At 38.9% G+C, this 22114-nt stretch overlaps 1 protein-coding gene across 3 annotated transcripts in view; it reads right to left on the reverse strand.

The window, feature by feature from the left end:
- Positions 1-22114, reverse strand: part of sdk1a (sidekick cell adhesion molecule 1a) — a 353385-nt gene that overhangs the window by 193705 nt on the left and 137566 nt on the right. For all 3 annotated transcript variants that reach the window (XM_079625487.1, XM_079625486.1, XM_079625485.1), the window contains exons 2-4: positions 19460-19619; positions 11833-11939; positions 9485-9632 (exon numbers count right to left, since the gene is read on the reverse strand). In XM_079625487.1, the coding sequence (XP_079481613.1) occupies positions 9485-9632; positions 11833-11939; positions 19460-19619 (415 nt within the window). The remainder of the gene's footprint in view (positions 1-9484; positions 9633-11832; positions 11940-19459; positions 19620-22114) is intronic.

The following is a 22114-nucleotide window of genomic DNA, read 5'->3' on the forward strand; positions in this document are numbered from 1 at the left end:
TTATTTTACAAATGTGTTTACAACTGTGCCTCCCTTCAACTTAAAAGGTTTTTGAAAAGTTAGTGATTTCTGAAGGACCGTGTGACACTGAGGGCCCTATCTTGCACCCAGCGCAATTGACTTTGTACATCGACGCATGTATCATTCCTATTTTGCACCCGCGCACAGCGGACTTTTCCCTCCACAGACGCACGTCGGTAAATTAGGGAATGAACTTGGCGAAAAGAGGAGGCGTGTTCTGGCGCAAAACTTCCATGGTGCTATTTTCCAGTTTTAGAAAGCAATTCCGCCTCTGACCAGGAAAAACCCAGTCTAAAGACAGTGGCGCGTTGCGCGTTAGTGATATGGTATTTTAAGGGCGCGTGCTTGGCCATAATGTAGCGTGTTGACGCGCATACACTTTGATTCTCTAATATAAAGAGACGCAGCAGTTTTCATTTTTGCAAATCATACATTATTACAAGGAAAAATATTAACACACGAGGGAAATCCTTGTTGTGTCCGTGAAGATGTGGAAAAAAATCTATCTAGATAAATAAATAAAAAATCTAGATTAGGCTACACATTTACCCAAATAATACGCCTGTTTAACCGAAGCTAATTTGGGTGGGTTTCTCCCATCATCCCCAATGTCACTTCTCTGTGTTTTACGGCCCTGACGAGAACGTCGGTCTCCTCGGCTGTGAACCGCTTCTGGCGTGCGCTGGCAAATCCGCCGTTATAATAGCAATCCGCCATGGAACAAGCGCGCCTGCTCTTAAAGGGAATGTGAGAGGACGCTCTGATTGGTTTATTTCACGTTACGCCCAAACCACACCTATGAATAATGAAGCTACTTCAGACCAACCCCTTTTAGATTTGCGCCGGGCGCAAGAGGCATTTATCCCGCTGGGAAAATAGCAACAGCGCCGGGATCCGCCCACAAAGTGAACATTCACATATATTCATGTATATAAAGTGTTTTTTAAAGGGGTCATTGGATACCCATTTTCCACAAGTTTGTATGATTCTTTAGGGTCTTTATGTAAAGTTTGTAACACAGTTTGGTTAAAATTCCTCAATGGTTGTGTAAAACAACACCCTTTTTACCCCCTCAAAAACAGCTCCGTTCACAGCGACCCGTTTCGGTGCATGTCTCTTTAAATGATAATGAGCAACTACTAACCCCACCCCTCTCTTCCGTGGTAAAGTGCTGCCTTGGTGGACAGTATACAAATAGCTGAGGGCGGAAATATGCTAATACGGGACAGTCCGTCAGCGGTCATGGGCGGAGCGTGAGCAATATGACATCATATTGCTCAGAAAATCCAAACGACTTGATTATTGAGAGTGTTTAGGCTTTTTGAGGATAAAAAAATAATGAGTGAAATAAATGCTTTCATTGTATGGTGGTTGTGTCCACACACTGCAAAGACACATTTATATGAAAAAAAAACAAAAAAAAAACATGCAAAAGTGAATTTTGCATCCAATGACCCCTTTAAGAATTTAATTTAGAAAAGTCAAGAGGGCAAAAACATGGCAATTTACATGACTCCTCCATAATAAAACATGCATTGAGATGACTTTTTGAGAGAGAGAGAGAGAGAGAGAGAGAGAGAGAGAGAGAGAGAGAGAGAGAGAGAGAGAGAGAGAGAGAGAGAGAGAGAGAGAGAGAGAGAGAGAGAGAGAGAGAGAGATTTTCATTCACAAGGCAATAAAATAACAGACTAGCACCTATTAATGCTGAAATTGGATCTTGACAACATGTAAAACAATTACCGTCCAAATAGGGCTATAGAGACCAACCACTAGCCTTCCCTATATGAAAGTATAATGGGATCGTGGGACAATCCTTTCCATATTTCAGTCCAATCAATCATACTAATTTAGTGGTGGCATTTCTTCTTTATTTCTATGTGCAATCCAACAATTTCTCTGGAATAGCCTGTGAAAAGGCAATTATCTATCATCCGTGATTCGGCTCGATACCGGTCCTGATTAATGTGTAATTGGAGTCAATGATAATTCTTTAGCAACATTTAATCGCACTTCAACTCCAACAGAGCTGCCAGTAAGCAGACATACACAAATTGCTCTGAAATACACAAAAAGCTTTTATGCCTGTGAGCAGGTCCAAACTTTTCTTTATTGGCGTCTAACAAGCTTCCTATCGGGCAGGCAGCTGATGTGGGCATCAGGGAAGCCTCTTCATTCACATTTTCATTACCTTTTCCTTATCTGCTGCTTGCATTTCCTTTCTTTGTGTTTACTGAAAGAAGTATGGCAGCATCTCTCCAGACTGCTGGGTTTCACTGTAGCGTCTTCAGGATGAGAGCTATATGTGCTCACTTCTGATTTGATGTTGGGTGCTGCGTCCCTTTCCTCCGGCTGCATTATTTCACTGTCAGAGGTGTGAAAGCAGAGACGAGGGCACACAGCTCCTCCGAGCTCAGACTCCTTTCATGGTTGATTGTCACTCAGCGGCATCCTCTCACCACTGTGTCTGAGACCGTGTGGAACTCTACCAACTACTTTCAGCACACTTTCATGCTTTAATCAAAAACAACTTTAAAATGGCCCCTGTAGCGACTGAGACAGATCAGACACAAATATTTGTTATATTTAACAAATAATACATAATATCCCTCCCCCAACAAGCAAAACACGGGCTAGAGTTAACACACAGGCAGAACCAGGTGTCCGGTTACAGGACACATTAAGACTGATATGACCCAAAAGAATTTGGAGGAAGTTTTGACTCTCTCAATTCTTGTAGAAAAGGACAAATAAACCATTTTAAACCATTCTATATTTAACCACTTGAGAAATTAATAAACATGTATCCAACTTTCATCCAACTTTCTATGTAGCGTCTACACTACGAAAGCAATCCGGTCAAATGCGTTTTTCGACTACCTCTGGAAGAGGTCGAAAGTGGACAAGCTCAAAGCGTTTTAGCCGCCGTTTACACCTGTATTTAGCATCGTCCACTTGTGATCTGATCGACCAAAACACATCTGTGAATTCCAGATGTAAACAGGGCCTAAGTTCGATACACAGGTGAAAGTCTCCTAAAAATATGCTTTAAAAAAAAGAAAATGGTCAGAGAAAGAATAAGAATATGGAATTATAGAGCTGCAAATGTAGCCTACATTAAACTGTTGCATTAAAAAACTAGAACACAGTTAAATATTATGTTAATTAAAATCAAATGTAGGATATTATGACATTTTCATCGTTGTATAGAAGATCTCTGAGTTAGTTATATTATGTCTAGCAATATGCATTTAATATAAAATGAAATTGATAAAAAATAAAAATGGCAATAAATACATAAATTAAATGATCGGACACAGTTAAAAAATATATTAATTAAAAACAGATTTATGACATTTTCATAGTTGGCTACAGTAAAGAAGATCTCTTATCTGGGGCTGGGCAAAACACATACAAATGCAGGCATTTGCTGTTTAAAACATATTTTTCATGCAGAGTTAATTATAGTGTAATCAAGCATATCTACGAGTATTGGGACACCAAAGTGTACCCTACCCTCGTGGAAAGTGCATGGACTGGATTCTCTGGGTCTCTGCTTTACCAGTGACAACAGACTAATTTATTTAAGAGTGAAGGAGGGAGTGGATGAAGACAAATGTGGGCAGAGGCCTTGGGCTAGAACAGGCTCACCCCACAGATGCCCCAATTGACTGATGATGGCTCTCAATAATTAACTTCATAAAGGGGCCCTACCAGCCAGCAGGTGTATTAAAACCAGGCCACATAAACGGCCTTTATCGAATTAGCCAAGCCTACGTCATTTTTCATTTGACTCCTCAGAGCCAAACCACATTGATTCCAAATGGACGTGTCCATTCGGCAAGAATATGAGCAAAGGGCAGCGGCTCGAACCCTCCTGTGTGTGACGGGCAACGACGTATTTCTCAATCGTGTCATCTCCTCCTGATTACATTTGTCTAACACATCATTTACTACCTGTGGTGAGGAGTGCCAGGAACAATGACAAACTGCTGAAAAAATGAGAAGGGAAAAAAAGCTAACATGATTTGAAATAATAACAGCAAATCACAAACACATTACCCGCACATTTCAGCTCAGAACAAATCTGATATCTCAGTTTCAGGAGAGCATATTCCTGGAATTCAGACTCCAAAAAGCTTGAGAATGGCTTCCTTGATAGTAACTGAATTTTGCTAAAGTCCTTTTTAAGCAAATCAGTCCACTCAGCACAGCAGCTCTTTGTAATGCTATTGTCTAGTCATGCTACTATCTACTTGAATGAAGAAAGAGAGAAACTGACAAAGCCTTTTTTTGTTTTTTTGCCGAGCTCAGATTTCAATAACATGCATGTCAAATCACCAATAAGATCTGACTTTTCTCATATCAGTTGCTCAGTGAAAATAAATAATTAAACAATTAATTAAATACAAAAATGTATTATAGTATATTAATATAGTATTAATAATAATAATTAGTTTAATTTTTTAGTTTATGTCAGCCAAAAGAAAATTAAATAAATACAAAATAATATTACTTATTAATATTTGTGTATTTTGCTTTAACTGTAATGAACTAAAGCTGTATTTTTCAAAAGTTCTGTCAGGGTTATGTTAGGTTTCATTGTGTTTGTTTTTTTGTTTTTTTTTTCCATTATATCCCGTTTCTGTTTTGCCTGAGTTCTCATTCACTGTTAGTTGCTATTGGTTTCTAATTAGTGCACATCTGTTCCCGGTCTCTTTGATTACCTCCAAGTTAATGTTATGTTAGCGATGTTAATTCTCTGTGATAATACAGTATATATTGAGGTTCTTGTTCACTCTGCATCATGCATCTCTTGTCATTTGGATTAAGCAACATGCTTAATTATTAGAAGTTCTGGGACAAGTGATTTTTTTTCAAACAAGTAGCCTAAACAATTAGTTTTACCCGTCTAAAATACAAATACCTCAAAAAGCTTTTGGAAAGTGCACATGTCTGCTGTCATTGTCACCGCACAAACACCACAGCCCAGTTGCTTGTACAGAGGAAAGTTCGCCTTCCTGTGAGCACCTCTATTACTGTCTGGTTTCTTGCTGGTGGTACTCGGGACAGGATGATTCTAGCGTGGAAGCCGTTTTATGTGCCGAGCGCGATGGGAGCCTGAATAGCTCGTAATGGGTGGAAACATCAAAGATCTCAAATAATGAATGATGAAAAATTCAGCAAGGTAGAGGAGGATGCAAGGACAAAGCGATGAGAGGTAGACGCAATATCTTATTTCCAACCTGCTACTTTCATCTGCAGTGGCAACAGAAAGCACTTCTCACCAATGGGGTAATTATCGCCATCATGAAAGTTTCATGCTGTCTAAAGGGGAAGCCAGTGTGGAACAATAAGAGTGACTTTCAAAGGCCCGAGCTTCGCTGTCCTCCCCTGCTTCGGCATTCACCTCTGGACCTTTATACTTTAACAACCTTCTGCCTTTGTGTGGCTCACAAAGAAGAAAAGAAGACCAAAAAAGTGAGGGAGATGGCGAAGGAGAAGCCGTAACCACACAGAAGAGGAGTTAAAAAAAATTCTGGATTGCGGCACAGTTATCCTTCAGCACGAGGCTGCGATAGGAATCACACAGAGCAGTGCCACCCGTCCACACGGCCGCTTATTTCATGCTACATTAACAGACCAAAGGGACATTTCCAAATACCAAAGAAAAACTGAAACTAGGAAACACAGAGCTCAAGAAACAATAATGCTGAAATACTGCACAGCAACATGCGATTAAGAAATCTCTTTTCTTTAGGGAATATTCAACGGGCTATCAAATAGAGAGTTGAATTAATATATTGAATACATAGCTCATCAATTCATAAGCTGATTGCAAGAAAACAAAGATCTGCAGGCCAAAGGAAATGAGCATTTGCAATGAAGCCGTGCTGGAATAAATATGACCGCCTCAAGCTGCTTTCACCGAGTGGAGCCTCTGCTTTCTACATCTCAATGAGATGCTTTTTCACACCGGAATTCAAAATGGACAGCCTGAGAATGAATGAAAAGTTGCTGTGGTAGTGGTAAAAATCTTAATCATTTTGATGAATAAAAACAGTAGTAGTTATGACAGTACTCATCTGATTAAGCTAGCTGACCTCTCAGAATCTCTAGTGCAGAATGTCAAAAAGTCCATGCTTGTATCATTATTATTATTATCATCATCATCATCAATGTGGCAATCTTGTTATTTTGGGCAACTCTTGACTGATAAATTGCCATTGGTCAAACTAATGTATATGTCCATACTGAGCATTATTATACAAGTTTTGAAGAGGGCATCTCAACAAAGAACCATTCAACTCCCCACTCCACTTTTTCTAAAGAGCATTAGTGTTCTTCAAAGCAGCACTTATCAATTCTGTAATGGAAATATCTTATGAGACTCACAAAAGATTTATGTTGCGGCATGTTCATCCATGTTAATATCGAGTCAGGGCTGTAGATCACAGCACATAGATAAACTTTGCTCCTACAAGGGCAGTTAATGTAATGACCATGCCAGTCAAGTGCTTATGAAGTACAGCCCAATTTACCAAAGTCCATCCCGGGGATTTTGCCCAGTAACACATAGTGCCAGTTTAAATGGCTAAGCTGATTGCATTGCTTCAGCCGCTGCCACAGAACAATTAAGGATGTGACATCACATCCAATAGTGTGCTAATGTGCTTGGCTGGATGTATGATTGCTTGATATTACTCTATCGTCCTCAGGGCTGGGTGAGCTTCTGGGTTCGAGTCTGGATGCAGTAGACACCATCTGGGCCGCGTATAGGGTCAAAGCAGCAGCGCTGTCTGGGAAAATCGCCAGAATCCCAAAGGTACAGATTCCCTCGGCTGCAAATATGCGGCAGTGAACATTGTCAGCAGTGGCATATTGATTTTATGTATGCGCCTTGCTTTCTGTCATGATGCAATTTTCTGTCAAAGCACTGGCAGGAGAGCACCGGTCCAATTATTGAGCTGGCATGTTGCCAAGCCGCCTTAACTACATCTACGAAGAGCCCAAATATATCCACCTTCCAACATACCTTTCAACCAAATACACAATTTTTATGCAGGTTATACGCACAAACCTACGTGTTTCCTTGCTTTCTTTGTTCTCGGTTCTTCACTGTTCACAGAGTCACTTTAAAGCAAATCGGTTCACTCGGCCTGCAGCAATGTCCATACATGCAATTACACTTGAATGGGAAAGTACTACAATTTATGTAATTGTTTCATAAAACTACTTTTCAAGTAATTTGCTTCTTAAATCTGCAGTCCGTGACTTTTGGTGCTCTAGAAGTTAATAAACAGAACTGCATGCGTCTTGCGAAAGAACATTGTAGCCGGAGCTACTTCTCTCGATATATGTCTATGACGAGTCACGCAGATACTGGTACGACCCGACCAGTCTAAAATAGACAAAATATAAAATGATGTACTCGCTCATTATAAACATTTTGTAAATTTGAAACACAAAAATTGTTACGGACTGCAGCTTTCAGCCCAAATCACGTAAAAAGGAGAAGAAAAAAAACATTTTATATCCTTACAAATTAAGATAACGGCTTTCTTTTATAAGTTATTCCTGTAATGACAAAGCTGACTAATTTTCAATAAACATTTTTTTATTATTATCAATCTTGAAAACAATTGTGCTGATTAATATTTTTGTGGCAACCATTATACATTTGTTTAGGATTATTTGATGAATATAAATGTAAAAAAAAAAAAAACTCATTTATTTGAAATAATAATATTTTGTAACCAGGGTTTTTAAATGTACTTTTTCACTCACCAGCCAATTTGGTTACTAAATTTTGAAGTTACCAGCCATTCAGAACTTTTACTAGCCAAAACAAAAATATCAGAACATGCAAGATTTTTGAGAACAGATTGGAAAAAGTGGCCTCTTATTGTCTCCTATAGGGCTCTGGCGGAACATTAACCCATCACTCATCGCGCACCGGTCACGTCACTCTGTACTCGCGTTCTCGAGTTCAAGGCAGCAGTCCGAACAGTCAGTCTAATCACAATATAGGCAATAGTGTGAATATAGTTCACTTCAAGAATGAACAAAGTGGCATGGATGAGTTTAATTTAAGGTATTTGGAAAAAAAGAAAACAGCGCAAACGGAAAGAGCGATCAATATTATTTCTCTATATGAAGCATATCTATTCAAGCCACAAAAACAAACATATTACAGAAGGTGAGGTCAGTACGCACATATATTTGTTCTAAATCATTGTATTTGAATGAAAACTATGTGAGTGACGCTGTGGTGTGACTTTTAAAGATATGACGCTGCGTGGCGTTTGAACAGTGCGCGACCCTCTTTACGGATTGTTTTGCTAATGTTTGAGGCTCCTTTTAGGGGAAGAGCTCTGATAGCGATGCCATGCAAAGTGATATACCATAATTTATTCATCATAACCCGCCAAATTGGCTAGTGTCTTGATATGCGTTACCAGCCAAAGTGGATTTTCACCTGCATTTGGCGGGTTGGTGGGTGTTCATTTTAAACCCTGTTTATAACATAATAAATGTCTTTAGTGTATCTTTTGATTAATTTCAATGTGTTATTGCTGTATACAAATATTGTTCTTTATATTTCTTTTAAAATAAATTTTTTTGAATGGTGTGTTTATTGTTTTGTCATGCGTTTCTGACAAGGCATAAGTGATTGGATCACATATGGTGATTGGTTATCCACATGTGACGGATATTAATTCCAGGTGTAAATGAAATCACAGAACCACAACCACAGTTCTGAGCATACTTTTGAGTGTTTTTATTGGAAATCAAACTGTCTGTTAACAAATCAATCCAAGCCCGAAGCCAAATGGAACGAATGCGAATTATTACAACCCCAGGTCAATTTCTACATTTACCAGCATTAGCCTGTTTACTTTTCAATTACACATTCTGCCGAAATAAAATGCAGTTCTCAAATGGCCCCACCGCTATATGCGTGGAGTGAAAGGTAAGTCATTAGATGTGTCTCAGTGGTGGAGTTTTTATTTGAGTCTCGTCGGAATGAAAGACACTTGACTGATAACGGTGAATCAGATCAGCCTCGTCGATCTCAGCCTGGGTGAGTTGCTAATTAGAAAAAGGCAATGAAGAACTACCGTAGCAAGATTAAAGAAGGGCCAGGAACAGGCATTAATTGCACTTCTGTGACAAGGCAGTGGGTGAAAAACACTCACGCACACACTCAAAGAAAGCCGTGCACACTATCCATGTCTTCTGCATCACTGGCTGAAATGTCTCTGTTTTCCCCAACATTTTCCAGTGTGGGCTGCCGTAAATGGGTGCCCAGAGGGATTAAGCGTGATCACTGAAGGTAATTACATCTCTTACAATGTGCCATGTGAACCCAAAGCCATAGGGACCTTTGCTGGGTCACCCAGAACTTTCCTAATGAACAGGCATTCAGGTTTAAAGATTAGACAAGCAATTACGCTCTACTTACACTCTGTTGCTGGGAATGATCTTGTAGCCGTCCCTGAACCATGTCACCTGTGGCCGCGGGAAGCAACTGACCACTGGGGAGTTGAGGATGGCGGCCCGGCCCTGTGTCACCGTCTTTCTTTGGTCATTGTCTATAAAGTCGCCCATGTCTGCAAGAAAAAAGTAAGGGGTGTTATTACAACCATGGGAGAACCTTTTTTCCCCAAAAACAAAGCCACCCTGATGATACATTCAGGACAACAGAGGGTTTTAGTACAAACTGCAGAGGTGTTCAATCAGAAACATTTATTCAAACATTTATTCATGGCGCACAGCAAAGCAAGATTGCATCACCATGCAGAACAAAAGAACGTCAAGCACATTGTGCTTTGATTTTGTTGACATGCTGTAATTCCAGCGGTGCAGTATACGCATCGATTTAAAAGTGTTTAAAGCTCTCATTTATGGGATGAAAAAGCCAAAAACAATTGTAGCCATTAAATGGTATTCCTAAATTTAACACACACTGAACATGCACATTTTTAGCAAATTAGTTACTGTAATGTAACTTTAAATGTAAATGTACAGTTACAACAAACTACTGTTGTAATGTTACATCACCTAATTAATATTCATAAGTCCAAAAATATATTTTTTATAGTGGATCCCCTCACTTCTCAGATTGTTCATACTACTCTGCTGGGAATTGTTTTTAAATTATACACATGGTGCAAGTGTACACTGCTATTGTTCTGTGATGTAAACAAATGGATCAAACAAGATGACTTGCCTTAAAGGGACTTTGGTGCAGAAATGGCATACTTCACTTAATAACAAGCAAAAATGTATTTGTCTGTGTTTGATTTGGGAAAATGAGGAAATATGATCTTAAAACAATGTGAGACCATTTTTTGAGAATGTGTGAGGAATGATCACGCACTCAATCGGTGTCTGCCGTTCACAAGCACGGGCGGCGCGTGAGCAATGCATTTTTTTTCGTGTGTGCATGTTAACCAATGAGTGCATTCACACCGGGGGCAGGAGCGTCGCGTGAGCGTCAAGCGAAGCAGGGGTTTTGATGCAGAGTGTATTTTTATTCGGGGTTATCCATAGAGTTTGCATAGAGTCTTGTAAAAGTCCATCATCAAAGTATGACTGAAACAACATGATCAGAGCGGTTTTCTTGGTTGTGTTTGGGCTTTACCATTTACATTCCTACCATTTACATTCCATGTTAACCAACTTTCAAGACTATCAAGTTTATAAATGAACAACTTATAAAAACAAATATAGTTGTCTTAGTAAGGAAATGCTCATAGCTTTGGAGGCTCTGCTGTGACGCTGTACAAACGCTTCCAGTGTGAATACTCTCGTGCGTCTGCAGCTGCAGTGACGATATAGTTACCCTGACGTGAAGCTCAAGCTTGCGCTGTGAGACTTATCTATTATTAAAAAACAGGTGCTACCTAATTGTAAGCCGGTGCGACCACCTGAGAAAGTTAGTCGCACCAATGTGACCATTGGGAAGAATAAGTCTAGAGCCCCGAAGAATGATTTCTCATTTAATCACTGTGATAACTTCATCCTGGCTGAATGTTTCTCTGAGTAAAAATGTTGGAAGCATTTGGAACAGTCAGTCTGGGTCATGACTCATTGTGAACCTTTAAAGCAAATGCTACAGTAATGGTTCAACCCCTGGTCAGCTTCTCTCCCACAGCAGTCTTTTACTCTTTTGGTATAAATCCTGCCTTATTCAAGGCATACCTGGGAACATTTAAATGGTATCACTCAAGTCTTTACATGAGAGTGCTAGAAAGATAAACTGTTTTTCCTGTGCATTTACAAAGAAGAGTTTCCCAGCTTCGGAAAGGATGCAAATGTATAAATGTAAATCTGTATAAATATATATATATATCAAATACAGTATGTATGGACCTGTGCATTGTTTAGATGTCTGTATACTTCCATGCAACAGTTTTTGCATTAATGCAATTAATTAAATTGATCAAAAGTGACAGTAAAGATATTTAGAATGTTTAAGTTAAAAATTTACAAAAATCTTTTTCACAAAAGTTTCCACAAAAATATCAAGACTTTTTAACATTAATAATAATAAGAAGTGTTTCTTGAGCAGCAAATCAACATGATTTTTGAAGGATCATGTGACACTGAAGACTGGAGTGATGATCATAGACATCACAGGAAGAAATTACATTTAAAGTATATTTAAATAGAAAGAGGATTCAATTGTAATACTATTTCCCGATATTACTATTTTGCTGTAGTTTTAATAAAATAAATGCAGCCTTGGTGAGCATACGAGACTTTGTGTGCGTGTGCAAACACATCTGATCTACCACAGAAACTCACATGCCACTTGTATCTCGGCTCTTCTCTGGAGTAGAGCGCCCATCCTGTTTCTCACCACACACTGGTAAACACCCATATTGGAACGCCGGAGAGAGGAGATGGTGAACCTAAGAGAAAGAAAAACAGAATCAACCACTTTAATTCAATTCCCAGAATGGAAAAAAAACACAACAACAAAAACAACAGTTCCCTGCTATTTGCCAACAAACTCAAGGATTTTCGACTCAAATGTATTCCCATTTAGAGGGGTTAGGTTTAAAAGGTTTACCCTTGCAGTCACAACTATCCTTTTTGTCCACGCCAGTTCGCACATTAGCGTGAGCAGAGCACATGAACCTCCTCTCCATGCCCAGCCATGATGACGTATATCAGGTTTCAGCCAAAAGGCCACTTCGACTAAAAGCAGAGGTGGTGAACGCTTTGGCAATAGAATATGTTGGCATTTCCGAATACGCTGAATATATGACTAATGCACTGTTGCTCACTACTTAGCCGAATCTGTTTACGTCTCTGAAAATGCCACCTGGTGGGTTTGTACATCTTGGTGGTGGTTTCCCACCATCACAGGAACTCAATAGCAATACCGGGGCAGCTCTGAGCGTGCTGTTTAGGTGATGAAAGATAATGAGAAAAGCAATACCAATTAGAGCAAACCAGCTCTGTAGATGGACAAAATGCAGAAACACTTGACATGAGGAGGTGCAAAGATGTGAAACACCTACTTTAGCATGTATATGACTCCTAAATGGAGGATAAATCAAAACATCTAATGTAAAAGTTGACATTAACTATGAATCAGGTGTCAGCAGTGCACTTCAGGCAACGAATGAAAGCATTATTTGTCTCTGAAGAGAGCCGGGCAGCGCTGCAGACTTTTCTATTAAGACTAAAGGAATCTGTAGGGCCAAATCTTCAGCAGCTTTAACACTACGCACGTCTGAGGAAATGTTGAATGCTAACAGAGGCTGTACGCTGATTAAAAAAGGTCAGGCTAAGAGGCTATCATTACTGAGAAATTAAACACACGGCATAGAGAGAGAGCTCAACTAGGAAATGATATGGTTGATTAAATGTACTACTGCATAAACTAGAAGGATTTAGAAAGAAAAAAATGCTAATGATTTGAATGCACTTAACTTCCAGTAATTTCATTTCTTGTTTAAAGGAACGTTCCAGGTTCAATACAAGTTAAGCTCCACTGACAGCATATGTCGCAGAAAATAATGTCGACTTGTTTCAACAAACAAAAAGTGCATCTGTAGTAATTTTATTATAATGGAAGTCTATGGGGGAGGTATCACATTAAAATGCCTCAAAAGACACGAGACCTTATGTAAAGAAAAGTGATCGATCACTTACTAACTTTGTCTGTGTAAAATTATATTAAAATGTTCTCCTGTCATGTAAACGTTCTTGAAGTTAGAACAATAATCCCACTGATAATTGGACAATTTAGACAACTTTTGAAGGTTTTGTTTGGGGTGTTTTCTTGGTTATTCTACAAAATACACTCTTAGTCACCATGTGTCACGATCATGTCCTGTTTAGTTTCTGTCACTGTTATACATACATTCTAGTTCATTGTTTGTTACCATAGTTTCTAATTAGTCTCGCACCTGTTCCTTGTTCTTTTGATTCCATTCTCTGTGTATTTAAGCCCTTAGGTTACGTCTACATTAATCCGGATTGATTTGAAAACGGTGAGTTCATTTAAAAACGCTCTCCGTCCACACTAGCGTTAAATAGTGGTGGGCAGATCGAGGCTTCGTGAAGCAATGAAACAGTTGAACCAAATATTGTTTCGAGGCTTCGAATCAACGGTGACACCTAGTGGTCACTTGCAGGTGTTGATCTGAAACAACCTTGACGAGCCATTAAAAATTTTTGTTTTTTTAATTTTTGTATTTTTCTAATACGTGAAGCTTGTAACCTCATCACGGGCATAATGTTATTTTGGTCCTGCAAAATGAATATTAATAAAAGAAATCAAGCCACAATGTCTCACTTTTTTAGAGATTTTTTATTCAAAAATATTAATTTCTCTGCTGTGGAAGGACTTAGCTTACTTCTTTTTTTACAGATAATTTCTCCAGCCTTTGAAAAAATCCCCTCACAAGGGACACTTGTTGCTGGCATGCAAAGACATTTTTTAGCTAGGACATACAAAAGAGGAAAGATTAGGCTACTGCTCTCTCTTTCCAGTAGGCTAAGTTAGTGGATCATGAGTTCTGGGCATCTATCTATCCAAATCTATCTATCTATGTATCTATCTATATGTATCTCTAAATATGTATCTATAATATATCTATGTACCTAGATATGCATCTATAATCTATCTATGTATGTAGGATATCTATAATCTATCTATATATGTATCTATCTATTAATCTAGCAGTCTATATTTATATCTATCTATTGATGTGTCACTATATGTAGGCTAAACTCTGTCTGTATCTAGCCTATCAGTCAATGTGTTGTGTAAATTTAAATGTAAGCCTATAGCTTATAGCTAACTAATCAAATGGCACTATGTCACTATATCACCAAAAATCCGCTATCTCAAAATCAAACTCCTCTCACAAAAACCAATATGCGTTGATTTCACTTTTATACAGATGTGCGATTGTGTGGTCTGTTCCCGACCGTGTCAATCAAACGCTGATTCGGCGGATCACACCTGATGAAACACTTAGTGAAAGTGACTTCGAGGCTTCGTTTGGCCATAGTCACATGACATGGGTGTTTTGAATCACGCTTCGGACCAGTGTTTCGAAACATCTGCGCTTCGGGATCTCGCAAAGCTTCGGAACGACTGTTTCGCGTCAGCCATCCCTAGCGTTAAATACACCTTACTGCGCATGTGTAAAACCTCACAAAAGCTCAGATGATACAAATGGAAAAATAAAAAATAAAGTTATCGACCAATTCTTCGGGCAGGACCATTTTATTTAGCAAAAAATCTCAGCATTCACTGATGTGTTCAGGTTGCACTCAGTCACCAAAAGTTTGGTCTAAAACACAACTGCTCGTATTGCCCCAGGACAGCAAATGTGCATAAATTTCATCTTTGTGATATGAAGAGTGTGCAAAGTAACATTTTATTTAGCAACAGTGGGAAAGTGAATAGCACATAACAGGCACAATACCGGTTTAATTCATTAAGGTCTCTAGTATCCTGTCATTGCTTCGTTTTCTCTTCTTTGGATTTAACTACACAGCGTACACGTGACACCATGAAATCAAAATTGATGATTCATATTGTTTTCCATGGACTGCTGGAGAGTTTTATTAGAAATGATTTATCTGTGCACATTGTTAATTTTGAGAGACATGAGCTTTGAGAGACAAGAGCCCGGGCTCTTCCTCCTGACCGCCGGGCGGGTCTCGCTCCTCTGCTGCAGTGGGAGCTCTGGCCAGCTCTGGTTTCTCCGTCATCCGCGGCTGTTCCTCGCTGTGTTGCGGGAGCGTCTGGGATTCAGCTTTTGGTTTCTGCGGTCGCCATTCATTATGTTTACATGCACGCCTTTTGTTTCAATCAGACTGAATTCATTCCGATTGGTGAATCTGAATGTAGTGTTTACATGAACGCTAAACAAGTGATCGGTTGATGTGCGTTTTAGCATTGTGAAGCAGAATGCATGACCTGCAAAGCTGGCACGTACTTGTCAGTGTCAAATAATGTAATCATGTAGGCGTAGTAAATGGCAACTGTGGAGAGCAGGAGCCGAGTCCTGGACATTTTGGGCGATCTCGAGGTCTGGTCTGGTGTACGGGTCCTATGCCCGTGGCTGCCTGTGCGGGCCGCAGTGCAGCGGGAGCAGTTGTGGATGGTGGGGGAGCGGGAGGTGTCCGGAGCAGCTGCTGCAGTGGAGGAGCGAGACCTGCTTGGCGGTCGGGACGAAGATCAAACACACCTAGCTGTGAGTTTCTAGTGATCCTGAAGACATTGATTAGGCTTGTCCAGGTGTGTTTGATCAGTGTTGGAGCTAAACTCTGCAGGACAGTGGCCCTCCAGGACCCAGATTGAGGAGCCCTGCTTTAAGGTGTGCCTTTAGCCCCATTGCACCCTACCTGTTGGAAACATCTGAAACATCTGAAACATTTAACACTTATTTAACACAAGAACTACCAGAATTCCATAACTACTAGTACGACCATAGCGGTCATTCTGACCGTTCATATGGCCGTACTGAACGTAATTTTCGTCATGTCATATCTACAATTGAACCTTCTCTTTAAGTTTTCCAATGAAGCTTTTAATTCCTGTCGTCATGTTTTGACTTCATCGCCCTTAAAACAAGCACAAAAGAAAGATTGCTCTATGTGAGGAAAGTTTTGCGTCAAACATATTTTTTTCACTGCACTCACAACGTAAATAGACATGCAAAAAAGTTAGGAAACGTCAAAGCTTCATACCGTTTAGTACAGCCCTGTTTATAATTAAGTTCAATTAATCAATACAAAATAAAAAAATAAATGGATCTACAATGTTACGATAGGTAATAATAAAGATCAGGACACAACATTTGAATTCAAATGAATGTGAAAATGTATTTTCCAGCCTAATTGATTCATATTTTCTTTGTACAATAAAAACAAATCTTATGGTACAATAACTTATAACATATATACAATAACAAAAACACTACCTATATAGCCTACATTTGAATACATTGTAAAAACTTTCATGGACACGTACAGTATGCAGCACAATACAGTACACATAAAAACAGGCTAAGAAAAAACATAAACATTAGCTAAACAAGAAAACTGCTTTAGAACCATTAGTTTCAGTGAACAAAAAATATGAACAAACAAAATCAGGTTAACATGTTTTCCTCAAGTGGGCTCATTTGAACGGCGCAAACACCCCGTATCATTCACTGATGCTTACGCACAGTCCACACAGGTAAACACGGCCTTTCGTGTGCAGCTCCTACACACTACTTTGTGACATTTGGCACATGTCTCCTTGGTTTTATTTTGTTTGCAGTTCCTCCTTACTTGGCACTGCCTTCTTCTCTCCATCTGCGTCTGCTCATGCCCGGGTCCTGCTCTCGCACCACCAGTTGTGTGGCTTTTGATTTCATGTGGTCAGAGCGAAATTCGCTCGCCAGTCGCGTGATGAAGTCCCTCCACGAAACTTGCTCATTTGTGCCCTTCTTGTACAATATAATATATTGAGCAATATAACATGCTATGCAATGGGGAAACTCATTACCAATGGCAGGAAAGGTAGCGGACTTTTGATATCTATAATGCGTGCGGTCAAAATGACCGTCATGGCCATTCTAGGTAGAAATAGTCAGAACTGTTTTGTGTTTTGTGATTTTAATAAAATAACAGTGTCAGAATAAAATATACACATATTTAGGAAAAGTCAGAGTCCTACAGGGTCCGTGTACGTTTTGATAGTTTGTTTTTTCGTTTGAACCAAAAAACAAAATAACGAGAAACCACCTTATTTTCGTTTGTCGTTTGAAACCAAAAACAAAGAAACGGTCAAAAAAGAGCCGTTCTCCCGTTTTTGGTTTCTGAATCCAAAAACGAAAAACGACTAAACCAAATACAAATAACGGTCCGATTTTGGTTTTTGGAAATTCCTTTTTTCATTTCTCCGTTTGAAGATCGCCTTAAAAGAAAGATAGGTTGGCCACGTGACCCGAAAATAATAGTAAATATAGCCTATCAAAATAAAAGCCAAGCTTTTAGAGCGGTCATAATATGCAGCACCAACGTTATATACCAGAGTAACGTTGGAAGAAGAAAAAAATCAATCAATAAATAGGCTTATATAAACCTGGACCGAAAAAAATATGTTAGCAACAGTAGTTTATTACAGTGGTTTAATATCGTATACACATCACCACGTTTAATGAGCGCATTGTTTGGTTCAATATACAGTTGGTATGTAATATAGGTTAAGAACTTATTGTGTGTGCAGAGTTACTGTTAGCGCTAGGCTATATTATATAATTAAATTAATATTTATTGTGGTTATTGTTATTGTGGTTTCCACCGTAATGGTGGAAAAATAACAAAATATTCAGACGCCTACTAGGCTACGGTGACGCATTGCTGTCACATAAATATTATTTTTCCCCCTATGGACATGTAGTCATACAAAATATGCATTTATCTCCTATGATTTATCCACATAAAACTGATCGCCTATCATGTCTTTATCATCTACGTTCAAAAAGCTGAAGAAATAGCAGCACTTCAATAGACATTCATGTTAAAAGATCAAATTCTGTAAAAGCTTTTTGAACGTAGATGTATGATAAAGACATGATTGGCTATCAGTTTTATGTGGATAAAGGCATATACATGACTACACATGTCCTTATAAGGCCAAGAAAATATGACGTTTGAACGACATAGCATCTCGTTATTACGAGAAAAAGATGTCGTTTTAACAACATAAGATCTCGTTATTATGACATAATTGAGCGGAAAAAAAAACAATATTTATGTGACAGCAATGCGTCACCGTAGCCTACGGTAGGCGTCTGAATATTTTGTTATTTTCCCACCCTTACGGTGGAAACCACAATAAATATTAATTTAATTATATAATATAGCGCTAACAGTAACAACTCTGCACGTACACAATAAGTTCTTAACCTATATTACCAACTGTATTGAACCAAACAATGCGCTCATTAAACGTGGTGATGTGTATACGTGTAGGCACGATATTAAACCACTGTAATAAACTGTTGCTAACATATTTTTTGGGTGCAGGTTTATATAAGTCTATTTATTTATTGATTTTTTTCTTCTTCCAACGTTACTCTGGTATATAACGTTGGTGCTGCATATTATGACCGCTCTAAAAGCTTTGGCTTTTATTTTGATAGGCTATATTTACTATTATTTTCGGGTCACGTGGCCAACCTATCTTTCTTTTAAGGCGATCTTCAAACGGAGAAATGAAAAAAGGAATTTCCAAAAACCAAAATCGGACCGTTATTTGTATTTGGTTTAGTCGTTTTTCGTTTTTGGATTCAGAAACCAAAAACGGGAGAACGGCTCTTTTTTGACCGTTTCTTTGTTTTTGGTTTCAAACGACAAACGAAAATAAGGTGGTTTCTCGTTATTTTGTTTTTTGGTTCAAACGAAAAAACAAACTATCAAAACGTACACGGACCCCACAGCCACATTGATTTTATTTTAAGAAACTTATTACACTGTAAAATTTAAAAACGGTCAAAATGACCGCCTTGGGAGTTCTAGTGTTTAAAAAAAAATAACATTTTCATATTAAAAATAAATCTGTCTATATGTGAGGGTTCTTCAAATTCCAAGTTACTTTCATTAAAAACTACACATTATTTAAGTAATGAGAAAGATTCCTGAAACGAATCCATAAAAAACAACAGCAGAATAAGAATATTTTTCTAAAGGTTAATGGTCATGTTTTGAACAACTTTAATATACCTGCCATAGACCGTAAATAAATGTGCTGCTTGTACAGAAGAAAAGCTGCAGGGGAGATTAATATTGGACTTTTTGTCTCTCATATTAACCGCGAGCCTCTGCTTTTCTCTCTCCTTGTAACCTTGAGACAGTTCTGAGCAGGAATTCATCTCTAGAAAGCCTTAAGATGAAAGCTGGCACTCACTTGTACTCTGGGGAGAAGGCTGTGATATCTGTGTTGTTGAGCATCCATTTGAACTCCAGAGGCCAGCTGCCCTCCGCAAGGCAGGTCATGACCAGACGGTTCCCTTCTAGGTGGATCTCTGGAGGTCCCGGTTCCGTTTTGAAGTAGGGGGCCACATCACCTGCAGGCAGACATGAAAGAGGCACAGTTAGTAAAGGTGCGAGTTCACTGTAATGCTACCCTGACCAGGCGCAACCATCATCAAACATGAGGCCAGTATGCAGGAACATCACTGGTTCCTCAATTTACAACAACCAGTGCCGTCAACTTTGTGGAAATCCACGGAATCGCATTCCTCAGTGAGAGCAAACAAACAGAGGCAATCACGCAAAGGTTATTGTAACATGTTCCTACAAAGGCGGAGAAATCTTTCATGACTGCGCCGGAGAACCAAAGACAGCCAGCGCCAAACCTTTTAAATCCTCCATCTGCGGATTTCGCCACACTTCACAAGAGCAAGGCTCCGAGCTTTGATTTTAAAAAAAAAAGCAAAAAAAGAAGCCAGGACACCTGGGTGCAGTGAATCTGACTTCTGTCAGCGGCATTGCTGTGTTTCCCCTAAAGCTCAAACAAATCAATTGTGCCGTGCAATGGCTTTATACAGAATATAAACCACCTGAAATATGTAAGCGAGAGAACTACGGCTCAGCCGATACGCACTCACTGCAAAAAATCATTTTCTGTATAATTTTTTACTGGAAAGCGAGACAAAGATATTATCGAAACGTCAAAAAGCTTTACTCAAGAAGCAATATGGTGTGATTTGATGCTTTTTAGAAAAAACATTTTGAATTAAGTGTGTTTTTCTTACTTCAGTGGCAACAAAAAGTGCTTTCTAATTTTAAGCAAAAACTGAACTAAATGTACAGTAGTTAGATTTATGCACACAATGTGTAAACACTATTTTTCAATGCAAAGAAATATGAACTGAACATAAGATATTTTCTGAAAACAAGTATCTTATGGAAATAAATGAATACTGTGTCAGGGATGTTTAGATATTTTTACTGGGAAACAAGGCACAAATACTGATCAAGAAAGCAATGTCCTATAGTGCTGAGAGATATAAAGAGTCTTTCTTTTTTAACCTTGGCCTCTACATATTCCTGTATTGGATGTAGCAAGTTAATTTGTTAATGAATACATTTGTTAATGGAAAACAAAATTAATAGCAAGTTCTTTAAATTGATTCTTTTGCATTTATACATCTTCATTTAGACACATTCAGCTCATGTACAGGTTCCTGAATGCTGTGTTTCAGTTAAACGGGCGAAATGTCAAGGGGTCACAAACTTGCTGTAGAGCACATGGTGGAGAATGTAGACAGATGCAGCCGAGCTGCTGTGGAGAATATCAATGAGGGCTTTAAAAAGGGAATGAAAGGAGTGAAAGAAGGAGATGGGGTCCAAGGGTTAGTAAGACTCCAGGTGACAGCTGAGAGAGACATAGTGTCCTTGAGGTCAGAGCGATTGTGGCGGTGTGGGCGAGGAAAGATGGGCATTGCTTTATGGCTTTTTTATGGGTTTACAGTAGTCGTCTCTCTAGTATAGAGGACACAAACTGCAAGGACCATATGTGGAAGTAGATTTCCTCGTTTTTTTGGGGGCTACGATGAAAATTTAAGGGCGGACATCTTGCCAATCACGTCCCATCCTAAAACTCCATCTCTGGAGAATTAAGATCCACTAGCTCATGGGTATTCAATTCAACTTCCACAAGATCCAGCCTCTAAATTTCACTACTAGCAAAGGTAAGAACAATCTGAGTTGTTTGAACAGTTGCTTCGCTTCACTTCCATTCATAAATCCCCTCCCGTGGCCTAATGGGATAGTAAAGGGTCCACCCAATACATACTTTAGTATCTCGGCAAAAGTAGTCGGTCATCCGGCGACTTTTCACATACTGTTTTTTGAATACTATACAGTAGGGATGCATTTAATTTCAGACTCAGCCCATTTGTTGCACAGCTATGAAATTAAATAAGCAACAAGCATTTCATGAATATACATCCCAGAAGCAATTCTAGGATCTTCATTGTTAGGGAATACTAATTGCAGGGTTGATTTTAACACATCAATCCCCCTACATGAGATGCAGTAGTGATATATGATTTGAATATACTTTATGTGTAAAAGTGTATTAAATTTGCTCAATATTACTGAAGTTCTAAATAAAAGAGGCAGTCACATCTTAACTGGCCTACATTCCTAGCAAAACATTCAGATTCAGTTCAATAATACATCACACAAATGTTTTCTTGAGCTTGAGGGTTTCCAGCAATCAAGAGCTGTAGTAATTAAAGCAAACACTCAATGTTAATCATGGATAACCATTCTAAGATTAATCTCAGACTGTGCTACAACTGAAATGTTCAGTCCTCCTCTTCCTTCCTCTCTGCCGCTTTAGATGTACACCTCAGAGGGAAGTGATGCCTGCAAGCTGACACCTGCTCACCTCTAAGGCATTTAAATCTCCTAAATCTAAATTGGGGGCCAAGTATTCCAACATGGCATTTAATCAAGAGTTAGGCAACACTGACAGAAATGCCTCAACTGCCATGAAGACATGAGGAGCTCTGATTCCCTAAGAGTTTAAAAACAGAACCTTGCTCGTGTT

The sequence above is a fragment of the Phoxinus phoxinus genome (genome assembly GCF_949152265.1).
Source record: "Phoxinus phoxinus genome assembly, chromosome: 1".
Taxonomy (NCBI): Eukaryota; Metazoa; Chordata; class Actinopteri; order Cypriniformes; family Leuciscidae; genus Phoxinus; species Phoxinus phoxinus.